The sequence below is a fragment of the Microcaecilia unicolor genome, unplaced genomic scaffold (assembly GCF_901765095.1).
Source record: "Microcaecilia unicolor unplaced genomic scaffold, aMicUni1.1, whole genome shotgun sequence".
NCBI classification, from domain to species: domain Eukaryota; kingdom Metazoa; phylum Chordata; class Amphibia; order Gymnophiona; family Siphonopidae; genus Microcaecilia; species Microcaecilia unicolor.
In genome coordinates this window covers 38,296-51,054 of record NW_021963830.1, presented here as the reverse complement: position 1 = coordinate 51,054, position 12,759 = coordinate 38,296, and the positions used below count along the sequence as shown (strand labels likewise).

The 12,759-nt window shown below is 44.2% G+C and overlaps 1 protein-coding gene across 1 annotated transcript in view; it reads left to right on the top strand.

Moving 5' to 3' along the window:
• Positions 1-666: 666 nt before the first annotated feature.
• Positions 667-12,759, top strand: part of LOC115459671 (TBC1 domain family member 25-like) — a 45,100-nt gene continuing 33,007 nt past the window's right edge. The window contains 1 exon segment of the mRNA XM_030189479.1: positions 667-852. Within this exon segment, the coding sequence (XP_030045339.1) occupies positions 787-852 (66 nt within the window). The 5' untranslated portion in view covers positions 667-786.

Genomic DNA, 12,759 nt, shown 5'->3' with positions numbered 1-12,759 from the left:
TCAGTTTGTGCAGAACCACTTGCGCACCGTTCCCCAGGTTTAAAACACAAGCTCTACATACACCCTATCTTAGTACAATTTGTTTACTGCATTCGCGTGCAAAGAATGGGCGAGAGGCTTACAAGCCATGCGGTATGACGTCAGCCCCTAGCTCTTCTTCTAACCCCTGATTGTGGAAGTCACTGAACTGTATACGACTTCTATTGAGAATCATCGGAGCAAGAAAACTAGAACTCCCCGCATGCGATCGGGAAGGGCTGTTGCAGTTCACGGCTGGACCCGCAAAGCTACTGCTCCCTAACTAGCGGCTAGAATTCACATCACACAAGAAGAACCACGTGGCCGCCGGTACACATCGACTGGATTTGTATTCATCCCGCCCACCCGCTTCCTCCTGATTGGATACACGCGGAAGACCCTTGGGTGGGTGCGTGGGTTGGGGCGAGGGCGGTGGTAGGAGAAAGAAAGAAAGGATGAAGTCATGCTATGACGTCACTCCCGGATGTGAGGGATTCGAGAACGAAGGTGGAGCTGGGCCGGCCGCAAGCCGGGAGGAAGTGAACGGTAAAGCAGACTTATTGAGCGGGCGGCTGGATTGGGACTTGGGAGGCAAAAAAAAAAAAAAAAGAATAAACAGAACGTACTTCTCACCGGCTGCGAGCTGGCAGCATCCCACCAGCCAATTGCAAGCTGTACTTTCCACCACTCGGAACGAGAGAGACAACGCGCGAGGAGGAGGAGGCGGGCAGCGGTGTTGAGGCGGAGAGCGGCGGCAGCTGCTGCAGGATGTCGGCGGCGGGGACCCCGGCGGCGGAGGAAGAGGAGAGGGAGGTGGTGCGAGTGCGCGTGAAGGTGAGTAGCCAGTCTTGCAACTATCCCTGTGCAGAGAACATAAGCGCATCACTCCTTCTCTGGAAAGCGAAATGCATTGTCAGCTAATTCTCCCCTCCCCCCCCCCCCCCCCCGGGACCCTCCGGTGTTGCTCGTCTGCTGCATTAACTGAAGGGGTCTCGGGGCCCATTGTAGTTCCAGATTTGGAAACTGCTAGGTACACGTTGCTGTTTGGACAGCGACTCCTCGCTCTGTTGGTCACTGTCCAAAAGTATATAAAAAGAACCAAGAAATTGCACTGGATCATGGAGATGAAGACGATGCTTTGGTTTTTTTTTAATCTATCGTTTTTTTCTTTAAAGTCAGCCTATTCCTGAGCCCTCAAAAAATTGAGATAGTCCCAGAAGTTCAAGCCACAAAAAAATGGGAGACTCTGTAGTCTTCAAAGTTTACCCCAGGACTTAGTTGATAGGAGATATTATATACTTCCTATGACAATAAACCCTATACTTTGGGCCTTCCATCTCATAATGGGCGACCATATTTCCATGCTTAAATTGACTATAGCTTGGCAGTTGAAAATCGTTTTTCAAGTTGACTAAATTAAAAATGTTGCATCCTCTTGTGTTTTCACACGTTGATAACGGTAACTGGGTGGATCTCTCAGCAAAAGGGTTGCATAGATTATAGCCTGGTCAAAACAATGATACAGATGGTCTCTGAATCTCATTGTAGAGATCTTATCAGTGCCCATTGTGGCTAAACTACATTTCTCATCCATTTAATTCTGACCTCAATTTAAAATTGCTCTTAGGTCCAGGCTTGGAATAGTCTTGAATAGTATGAACCTAAGTTATTCTCTGTCTTTATCAGGCTTACTGTCTTTCCTTGTATTCCTTTTGTTATTTCTGTCACAGGAGTCTCTCTTTCCCTTTATTTTTCTTTCAGCAGTGAGTACTTTAATATATTTTCTTTATGCCCCTTCTGTTTTTTTTTTCTTTCTCCCTTTCTCTCTGTTCCTTTTTCCCTCATGGAAGCTGCTTTTGTCCCCACTCCCTTCCCCCATTATTATTTCCTTCTCCTTTGGTAGTGGAGGCAGCCTGTGGGAGTGTGTGGCCATGTAAAGAGACTCATTGAGGGGCCTCATTTGCATGTCAAGGAATGAAAAACAAGACAGAAGTGGGGCCATGTCGGAATTACGGTTGCTCAATGTTAAAGCTGGCCCTACCTAGACCTGTAGCCTCATTCAGATCTCCTTCCTCTCCTGTGGTGCCATAAAGAGCATATGAATTGCCATACCGGGTCAGACCAAATGTCCATCTAGCTCAGCACCCTGTTTGACAGTACTCAATCCAGGTCACACCCATACCTGACAGAATTCCCCAAAATAACAAATTCCATGCTACTTACTCCCAGGGATCAGCAGTGGTTTTCCCCAGCTCTACCTTAATGGTTTATGTACTTTATCTCCAGGAATTTGTCCAAACATTTTCTGAGCCTATTTATGCTAACTGTTTTATGTCACACCCTCTGGCAATGACTTCCAGATTTTAATTATTTTTTCCTATTTGTTTTAAATGTATTACTATGAGGCATATTTTCAAAGCACTTAGACTTAAAAAGTTACATGGCATCCTATGGAACTTTGTAAGTCTAAGTGCTTTGAAAATGAGCCCCTATGTAACTTCATGATGCGTCCCCTAGTCTTTGTAGATTTTGAAAAGTAAATAAATTGATTTACTCTTTTGAGCTCCACTCGTTTTATAGACTTCTGTTATAATCTTCCCTTGGCTGTCTTCGCTAAAATGAAGAGCCCTAATTTGTTATTTTATTTTTTTAGCCCTTTCCTCATATGTTATTCTGTCCCCTTAATTGTTTTGGTCACCATTCTTTGTACCTTTTTGTAATTGTACCACATCTTTTTTGAGATATGACCAGAATTGCACACAGTACTCAAGATATAGTCACAACATGGAGCAGTACAGAGGCATTATACTATTCTTTGTTTTATCCTCTTTTCCTTTCCCAATTCCTAACATTATTTGCTTTTTTGGCTGCCACTGTACGTTGAACCTAAGATTTCAACGTATTGTCCATATTACTATTATAGATTTTGCTCACACCTTTTTCAATAGTAGCTCAAGGTGAGTTACATTCAGGTACAGTGGGCATTTCTCTGTCCCTGGAGGGCTCACAATCTAATTTTGTACGAGGACTAAGTGACTTGCCCAAGATCACAAGGAGCAGCAGTAATTTGAACTGGCCACCTCTGGATATCAAGACTGCTGCTCGAACCACTAGGCTATTCCTCCACATTTAGAATCTGGGGGCTAATGTGCCAAAAGACATAAATTCACAATCCGTAGTTTGCTAGTCTGTTTCATTTTATCTTCAATTTGTGCTGTATTATAAAAGTTGGTCTCTTAAGTTATCCAAATTATGTTAGCAGCAATATTAATTTATTAAGATCACTAACACGGGTGCCTGACCATGGGATCATATCCCATAGATTTATTTTTGCTGAGCTATTTCTATAGTCTTTCTAAAAGGTTGTAAGTTAAAGTTCTTATGATGTCTTTTGCCTTAATTTGATTCTCTCTACTTATTTGATATGAGAGTTACGTCTTTGATTTGTTATTTTTTGTCAGGAAACACCTAGCCACCCGCCTGGGGTTACCCAGCGGCCACTTAGAGGGTCTGTCCCCAGCACAGCTCAGATCCACTTGCATCTGCTGTTTGTGCTGTACACTAGTGCCCTCTTCTCACTGACTTGGTCACAACCACCTCTGAGCGAGTCTCCCGCTCTCAACTTATCCCCAGTGATTTCTAGGTTACTGGGGCCACACTCCGTGGTCTTACAGCTCCCAGAAAGCACTCATAGACCCAACACACAAACCACTGGGATTCTTTATCAGTCCAGACAGGCAGAGGCAATAAACAATTGTTTATTGTCTTAAAAATATATTGAACAATGAACAAAAAATGTGCAATCAGCAAACAATAACAGGTAACTGAAATATGGATCAATTACAACACTAACTAAACATGTATTTACTTCCTAGAAAGCGCCTGGGGAGATCATGACATATACTACTCACCAGTTATCACATTTGTTTACTTATTAGAAAGTACCTGGGGTGATCAGGACATATAGCTACTCACCGGTTATAACATATAACTCCTTTTTTTACAGGGCTTCAGCATAGAGCTTTCTCTTCTCCCGGGCTGAAACTGGGGGGGGGGGGGGGTGTGGAAAATAGCACAGCTCAAAAGAAATTAGCTCCTGGGCCAATCAGAGCCCAGTCAACAAATTTTAAAAGTATACTGTACAGTACTGTAGATTCACTTCTTCACTGAGTGAAACTAAAAGAGGGCATTCACTTTTCTATAACTGCTTTAACGTAAAAAAATGCACCACCTGCTGGCCGAACTAGAAAAGTGCACTTCAGAATTAATTTAGGCAGTTTACAGGATTAAAACACACTGTTCTGTCACATTTTTCCTCTATAATTTAATAATTATGAATTATAATTTTAGTTTTACCATCATTCTGTTCCTCCATTTAGTTGAAAAAAAAAAAAAAAGAAAACCAGAAAGGGAAGCCAAAGTAGCACAAAAACAAAAGCACAAGGGGCCTTTAAGGAAAGGAGCATTTATTTAAATTTTATTCAGCTGAATCCCTTTCCTTGAAGGCACCTTATGTAATTGTTTTTGCCCTCCATTTAGTTGTACATTCAGTTTTATTAATGTTGATATTTTATTTATAGTTACATTTTATGTCGTCATATTTATTTATTTATTGCATTTATATCCCACATTTTCCCACCTATTGGTAGTTTCAATGTGGCTTACAATGGCATTAATGTAAACAGGTTACATATCAGAGGCAGTGTGGTGTAATCAGAAAGTTTGATCAGAATAGTCCATTAAGAGTAGTTCAGATGGTGGTCTGTTTGCTGTTGGACTAAGTGTTGCCTTCTCATAGGAGTGATTTGAAGAGATGTGTTTTCAGTTGTTTTCTGGATTGTAGGTAGTTATTTATGGATTTTATGTTTTTCGGTATGGAGTTCCAGATTTTGGTGCAGATCACTTATAGATGATCTTTTTATATTTAAGTTTGTTTTTATATTTATTTATCTTTTTAGATATTTAGGGCCTCTTTTATCAATCCATGCCAGCTTCTTCTTTTCCTGGATAGTAGTGGTTAGATTACTGGTCTTGACATCCAGAGGTGGCGGGTTCAAATCCCACTGCTGCTCCTTGTGATCTTGGGCAAGTCACTTAACCCTCTATTGTCTCAGGTACAAACTTAGATTGTGAGTCCTCCTAGGACAGGGAAATTATCAATGTACCTGAATGTAACTCACCTTGAGCTACTACTGAAAAAGGTGTGAGCAAAATCCCAAAAAATATGTGGAACCTAGCATCAGGTAGCTGTGATTTGGATTATTCTTTCTAGTGCACATTGCTTTGTACTTGTCCAAGTTATGAAACTGGCAGAACATTTTTTTAAGTTTTATTTTTGCAATGAAAATGCAATATCTAAACAGTAATAAACAAGTGATTAATATCAAAAAGCTTTAGTACATTCATTCCACATTGTAATAAACTTAAGAAAACCACCATCGATGGAGTAGGCAGTATGCTACAGAGACATTACTAATAGTGACCTTAGAGGACATGGAGACATCTTCCAATGTCCCACACTTTACAATGTGGAATTAATTGCCCATGTTTCTGTGCAGTCATTTGGGACATCAAACAATAATATTCTACTTTCTGAAAAGCTTTCTCTAAAGGTGGTACCACTGATTGTTTCTACAGTTGAGCCAGAATTGTTCTGGCTGCAGTGAAAATATACATCAGCAAAGAAAGTGGAGGAGTGGCCTAGTGGTTAGGGTGGTGGACTTTGGTCCTGGGGAACTGAGTTCGATTCCCGGCACAGGCAGCTCCTTGTGACTCTGGGCAAGTCACTTAACCCTCCATTGCCTGCCACATTGAGCCTGCCATGAGTGGGAAAGCGTGGGGTACAAATGTAACAAACAAAAAAAAGTATGTCTTTGGGGATCCCTGGGGTTCTATAATTCAGTAAGCAGCAGTCTGCTTGAGTGGGGCAGATGATGGGTAAGAAAATATTATTAAATTCCTGGACCAGTGCCTGTCAGAAGGTTGGCACCACTGGACATGACCACCATATATGAAAAAAGTCCCTCGTTCCCAGCGTTTATGCCAGCACTGAGACCCTGTGTTATATATTCAAACCACTTTTTATAGGGGTATAAGCACCATGGATAAAACATCTTGTACCCATTTTCTACCAGTTATGTAGCTATTGATATCTTGAATAGATTTTTGGAAATTTTAGTCCACTAGAGTGGTGTGTAAGTCTGTGACAGACTATCTTCCCATTTTGCAATATATCTCTGGACAGGGGCCTCATCTTTTAATAATGCTTGATACGGTCTCGTTATATCCCCCCTACCTGTGCCTGAAATCATATCCAGCTCCAAAGAGGCGTCAGCCAAAGCTAACTCCTCTTTTGCTCTTTGCATTATAAAGTCTCTGAGCTGTAAATAGTAAAAACGGTCCCCTGTGTGCAACCCAAATTCCTCCTGAAGTTCAGAGAATGACAGGAGTTCACCCTCCACCCATATCTGCCCCAGTGTTCGTAGGCCTTGGTTGCCCCATTGTGTATATGTTTTATCAAGGAGACCTAGGGCGAATTTACCAACATATCGTATGGGGTGGTTAAATGATATTGTCTCTGTGCAAAAATTTGTTTTATGTATGGTCACCCATAAGGATAAAGGAGCGCTTTAAGATATGGTTTGTGGTGGCCAATATCTCAAGTGTGAAACGGGAAGCCAGGGCAATACCCATAATGGACTAGACCACAGGCCTTTGCGTCCATTCTGGTCCATGGATTATCAATATCCTTCTGCCAATGGACCACAATCTGCAATAGAACCGTCTGATAATGCAGTTCAAAGTTAGGCACCCCCATACCCCCATCTGCTTTCAACTGATACAAAATCCGACATCCCATTCTAGGGGGCTTGCATTTCCAAATATAAGTGAAGGCTTTGTGCCTGAGAGCTTCAAAATATGAGTGAGTGGGGGACTTGTAATGGAATAGCTTGACATAGGTACAAGCAGCTTCAGGAGGATTGTCGTCTTAAGAGCCGAAATTTGCCCCAACCAGGATATCTGTAGACTCTCCCACCTATCAAGATCTGTGAACAACTCTTTCAGTTTATGAGGAAAATTTGCCTCATAAGTCCCTGCTACTGTATTGGTCAATTGCACACCTAGATACTGAATAGATTTTGGATGTCCATTGAAAAGGAAGGGTGTCTCCAGGGGGCATAGTCGGATTCAGTACTTCTGATTTCTGCAAATTTGTCTGAAATCCCGAGACCTGGCCATAAGTGTCTAAAATATTGGTCATTGCTCTTAGGGAGGTTTGGGGGTTGGTTAACATAAGAAGTATATCATCTGCAAACTGCCATAAGTTTATGGGTCAGCCCTTCCATTTGGATTTCAGTTATAGCTGAAGATGTGCGAATCATAACTGCCAAAGGTTCAGTTGATAAAGTAAACAATAATGGGGAGAGTGCACACCCCTGACGAGTGCCCCTCCACAACTCAAAAGCAGCAGTGCATGAGCCATTAAGCTTGACCATAGCCAAGGGATACTTGTATAGTGTCTGAATGCGCTGCAGAGAAGGTCCACACCTTTTGGAGCAGATTGAAGCAAAACTTTTTTTGGTTAAATCCATCTTAACTCTATTCCATTAAATCATGTTTCTGTGTTCTGTAATTTTATTCTTTTTATTAGTCTCTACCCGTTAGCACTTATGTCAGGCATACCCTGCAACCCTCTCTAAAAATAGATCTTATGTTAGCCACTTTCCAATATTCAGGTACCATGTACTCTTTTAATGATAGATAATAGTTTCAATAGATGGCCTGGGGTCATAAGAGTCCAAACAACAGGCCATCGCAGTTGTAGTTTCTAAAGAAAAGGGGTTAGGTGGTAATGTGATAATCAGTTTTTCAGTTCTATACTGTATGGTGCCTTGCTCACTATTTTCTTTTTTTTTTTTGCTTATGTACTAGATTGATAACTTGGTTTAGACTTTCAGCTGTTTGTTGTGTGGTCATTTTGATCCTGAATAAAACCGTGAAACCATTGTGATAAGCACTATCTTACCTAATGAAGTAGTCAAGTGTATGATATTAGGAACAGGAGTCATTTAAAACCTAATGTTAACATGGGCCAAGGAATCGTTAAGAGGGGGAGGGGGGAGAAAAATGGGGACGAAAAGTGTTTGGCGAAGTTGAATATGTTGCAAGAATGCTGTTTTGTATATCAAGCAATGCTATATGCATATTCTACACTACTTTGTATTGTGATAATCGTTAATAAAACAGTTTAAACATAAAAACCGTGAAACCATACCCAATACTAACCTCTACTATCCCTTCCTCTACCTTAGAGATCCTCTCTCTTTGTCTCATGCTTTCTTGAATGAAGATATCCCCCTCCCCTTCCCCCCCTGTTTGAGTTCCAGAAACCCCTCCCACTTCTTCCCATCTGAGTTCCAGGACCCCCCTGCCACTTCTTCCCATCCCCCTCTCCATGTCCCTTTCTCTTCTCCTTTCCCCCGTTCTTGATTTTGCCGTGGTGCGCTAAGGTGACAGACGGATGTATCTTCCTCGCAGAGCGGGGCAAGCACTCACTGTTCCCTTTCAATGCTTCTGGAGAAGGCAGCGTCAGCACTCACCGTCACTGAACACCCACAACCACGATTTGTCGCTCCGGTGATGCAGAGGCAGTGGGAGAAAGCAGGGAAGATCAAACTCGAAATCTTTGTGACCTGAGCAAGGTCTGAGCTCAGCAAGGGAACAATTATTTCAGGCGGAACACATGGCGATTTAATGGTACTTTCCCACTGTGCGATGGCAGCAAACCGTGTGCTGCTGCACACACAGCAGAGTTACAGTGCTCTAATGCCCTCAACCTTTGCAGTGGCTGGCGGCTGTCACGTTATCCACCAGAGGGTGTATAAAGGAGGAGTCCTGCGGGCTGCAGCTTGGCACAGACGGCTCTTACGAAGGGGGGGGGGCAGAGAGGGGTGGAGTGGGAGGGGGTTCCTTAAACAACATAGTGGTGGAATGGTGGTCCTGGAATGGCAGGAGGGGGTTGTTTGTGGCGCCATTATGTTTTACTCACGCGGTCCACATTTTCCATCTCTGCTATGCCAACAGACAACTCTGCTGAGAAATCACCGTAATGCTATTACGGCTCTAGGCCATCTGGAGAATTTTGCATGTTAAAGGTGGGTGTGCCTTTTTGTTCATTGCTCAGAAATGGCCGTGTGTCGCTCTGCTCATTTTAAAACTAATCAGCTCGTTGTAATACGTTTGCATACGATTATCGTTGACTTGTTACTGCAGACGGTAAGATCGACACAGAACCCCTTTGAGCATTACTCACTGAATAATGTGAACTCTAAACTGTCTAGAACTAGTCTAAATCAGACGTTACTAGCATGGTAAAGCTTTGTGCATCGGCCCCTGTGTTTGAGCATATTGCTGCAGAAATACTCCTACATGCGTTAGGCATCACTGTTGAAAGACAACATTCAAATGTATGTTGCTTGTACATACCGTGTTTCCCTGAAAATAAGACACTGTCTTATATTAATTTTTGCCCCCAAAAATGCGCTAGGTCTTATTTTCAGGGGCTGTCTTATTTTTCAGGGAAACATTGGGGTTGGCCTGCCCGCCCTCTGTCGCTCCCGGAACTAACCTTAAACGCCTCCTTTCACCTTCGCAGCAAGCAGCAGCAGGGCAAGCCACTCCTTCCTTCCATGTCCCGCCCTCACCTGACGTAACGTCCGCGAGGGCGGGGCACGGAAGGAAGGAGAGATCTGCACTGCTGCTGCTTGCTGCGAAGGTGAAAGGAGGCATTTAAGGTTAGTTCCGGGAGCGGTGGAGGGGGGGCCCTGGCGACCTCGGGTGGGGGGGGGGGGCGGCCCAGGGGCGGCCTTGTCCGGCTCTCGGCGGCCCTGCTTTCAAACAAAAATTTGCTAGGTTTTACTTTCAGGGGAGGCCTTATATCTACCAATTCAGGAAAACCTCTACTAGGTCTTATTTTCAGGGGATGTCTTACTTTCGGGGAAACAGGGTATTTCACTATATGAACTCCAGAAGGAGGCTTTTAAGACGAACACTAGCAGTAGATTTAAGAGACTCTGATTACGTCTAACATGCCCTGAGTAGGAGTAAAATTCACTCCTTTACAAAAGGAGAATGGTGGAAGGTTAATTTAGAAGACACATTTGGAGGTCACTTTCGTGTGTTGTGGCCTCTTAAGCATTTAAAATTGTGAATGGTGTAAAAGTATGCACTTTGACAATGATGGTATCTGCTTTGCCAATAAGTGTGTACAGGGTTATAGAGCGCATGTGCACATGTAGAATGGCATTTTTAAAAAAAATCAATGCATGTACTTGGAAATCATGCCTATGTTGGCAATAATTTCTGCCGTTTTTGCTAGTACTTTATAAAATTGGTGCCTGAAAATAACCTTTTGTTCTATGACAGGTCTCACATAGGAAACAGAGAAGCTATGAAACATTAGGGCAAGGGCATTCTTTCGGGGTATGCCTGTATCCTGAAGATAGAATCGGAGGAGCTAGGAGCCTTCAGCTGGAGAGGATCCTGTGTATCTGGTGCAGATATTGACTACAGTTGTTGAGCCTTGAGTAAAGAATACAGATAATTAAGCATATTCTGCCCTCTTCAGTTAGCACTTGCTTGCATGGATTCTTTTTTTTTCTGTTTCCTTCTTTGTCTAATTTTTTGCAAATGGAGTTTGGAGCTGGAAGTGATGCTTCCAACACAGTAACATAATAGATGACAGCAGAGAAAGACCTGTACAGTCCATCCAGTCTGCCCAACAAGATAAACTCATATGTGCTACTTTATGTGTATACCCGACTTTGATTGTATCTGCCATTTTCAGGGCACAGACTGTAGAAATCTGGCCCGCCTCCCCCCCACCGGCTCTGCCATTCAGTTGCCTCCTTTACCCCAAGGACCCCAAAGTTTTATTTCTACCTATATTCCAAAAACCGGTTGGCAGCTGAAGTAGCTGCCAGTCTGTTGCATAGACTGGGTCAGTAATTTAGTACCTGTGGATGGGATTTAGGGGCGTTTGATTTTTGCCTTCACTTCACTTTGATCAAGGAGTGAGTCAGGATGTCTCCTGTCACTTCACACCGAGATCCTCCTCGGTTTTAGACATTGCAGTAGAGAGCTGCATGGGAATGGGGTTAGTGGGAATACCGCAGTTCCCGCTGTGATCCCCTTCAGGTCCTCGGGTCTCCAGTGGGGATGAATGCAGGTCCTGTGAGGTTCCTGTGGAAGTGTGTTTCTAGGTCAGCCTAACTATCCTTTCCTTGTGCCATGGCAATTATAATAGCACTAAAAAAAAAAAAAACATTAATGGTTGTAGTTGATGGCACTGAAATCCCCATGAGCACTGAGAGGGGAAGTTATCAACATAGGCTACTGTTGAGTTATTTTACCACAAGTTGGTTATTTTTGTACAGGGGACGGGCTGGGGTGTTGGAGACTACTTGAAGGGACTGGAAGGAATGGAGGAGATTCCAGTGGGGACGGGTGAAATTTCTGTCCCTGTGCAACTCTCTACTTTGCATCATGCTGAAAATAAACTGAACTGTCTGTCTGCTTTTTAAAAAATGTACCTCTCATTTTCAGTCAGTGGTATGGCAGTGTCAAAGCTAAGCTAATATATGCAATTAACTAACTGTGCATTCACGTAAAATTTGCCAAATGTATTGTGATACATTGAAACAGAAAATGATGGCAGATAAAGACCATATGTCCTATTCAGTTTGCCCATCTGTACCAATTCCTAATCTGTATTATCCCTTCCTCTCACAGGCAGATGATCAAAAGCAAACGCTGGCGCTAGAGGCTGTTAGCACCATACTAGCGCTGGCGTTTGCTACCGCCCCATGATAGAGCCCTCGAGCGCGTGAAACACGCTCGAGGGCTCTTAGCGCAAGTAGCATGCAAATGTATGCTAAACAGGGCTCTTAGCACAAGTAGCTTGCAAATGCATGCTAATCAGCGCTTAACGCATTCATCCCCAATGATCAGCGTCCAGTGCGCCAAAGATTGGGTCGCTGGCCGTGACAAACCCTACGCCAGCTCTGAGCTGGCGTTAGGGTCTGCAGATCATTGGGGAGGAATGGTGAGCCCTGTCCAGCATGCATTTGCATGCTGGCAGGCGCCCATTCCCCCCTACAGCAAACCTGCCAGCGAGGGCAGTTGAGGACGTCCAAAATGTGGACGTTTCTATGACGGGGCAGTTGAGGACATCCAAATTTTGGACTTTTCTGCAATGGGCAGTTAAGGATGTCAAAAATGGGCAATGGGACGTCCTTAACTGCCCTTATATGGTGTGTTGCCCTGCCCAGCGCATCCCAGGATGCACTGGGCAGGGCTGGACGCCGCCATTTGCGGAGTCGAAGGGAGGCAGGCTGCATCCCTCCTCCAACCAAGGCAGGGGGGAGAGCGGGTGGCGGATGGAGTAACACCATCACACAGGGACCCTTGCCAATGCTGGGGGTTGGGGAGGGGGGACCGGCGGTCCAGCTGGGGCGAACGTCCAGCCCCCCTGTTGCTGGGGGGGGGGGCTTGGTTGGCACCCACTGGACCACCAGAGACCATTTGCCGAGGGGTTCGGGGGGCTGGAGACCCACCGGATCTCCAGGCCTTCCTGAACCTGGGGGGGGGGGGGCGGGAGGGGATCGTCGGGGGGACTGGAGGTCTGCTGGACCTCCAGCCCCTGTGTTTGACAGATTTGGGCTTTTGACAGCCCAGACCTAT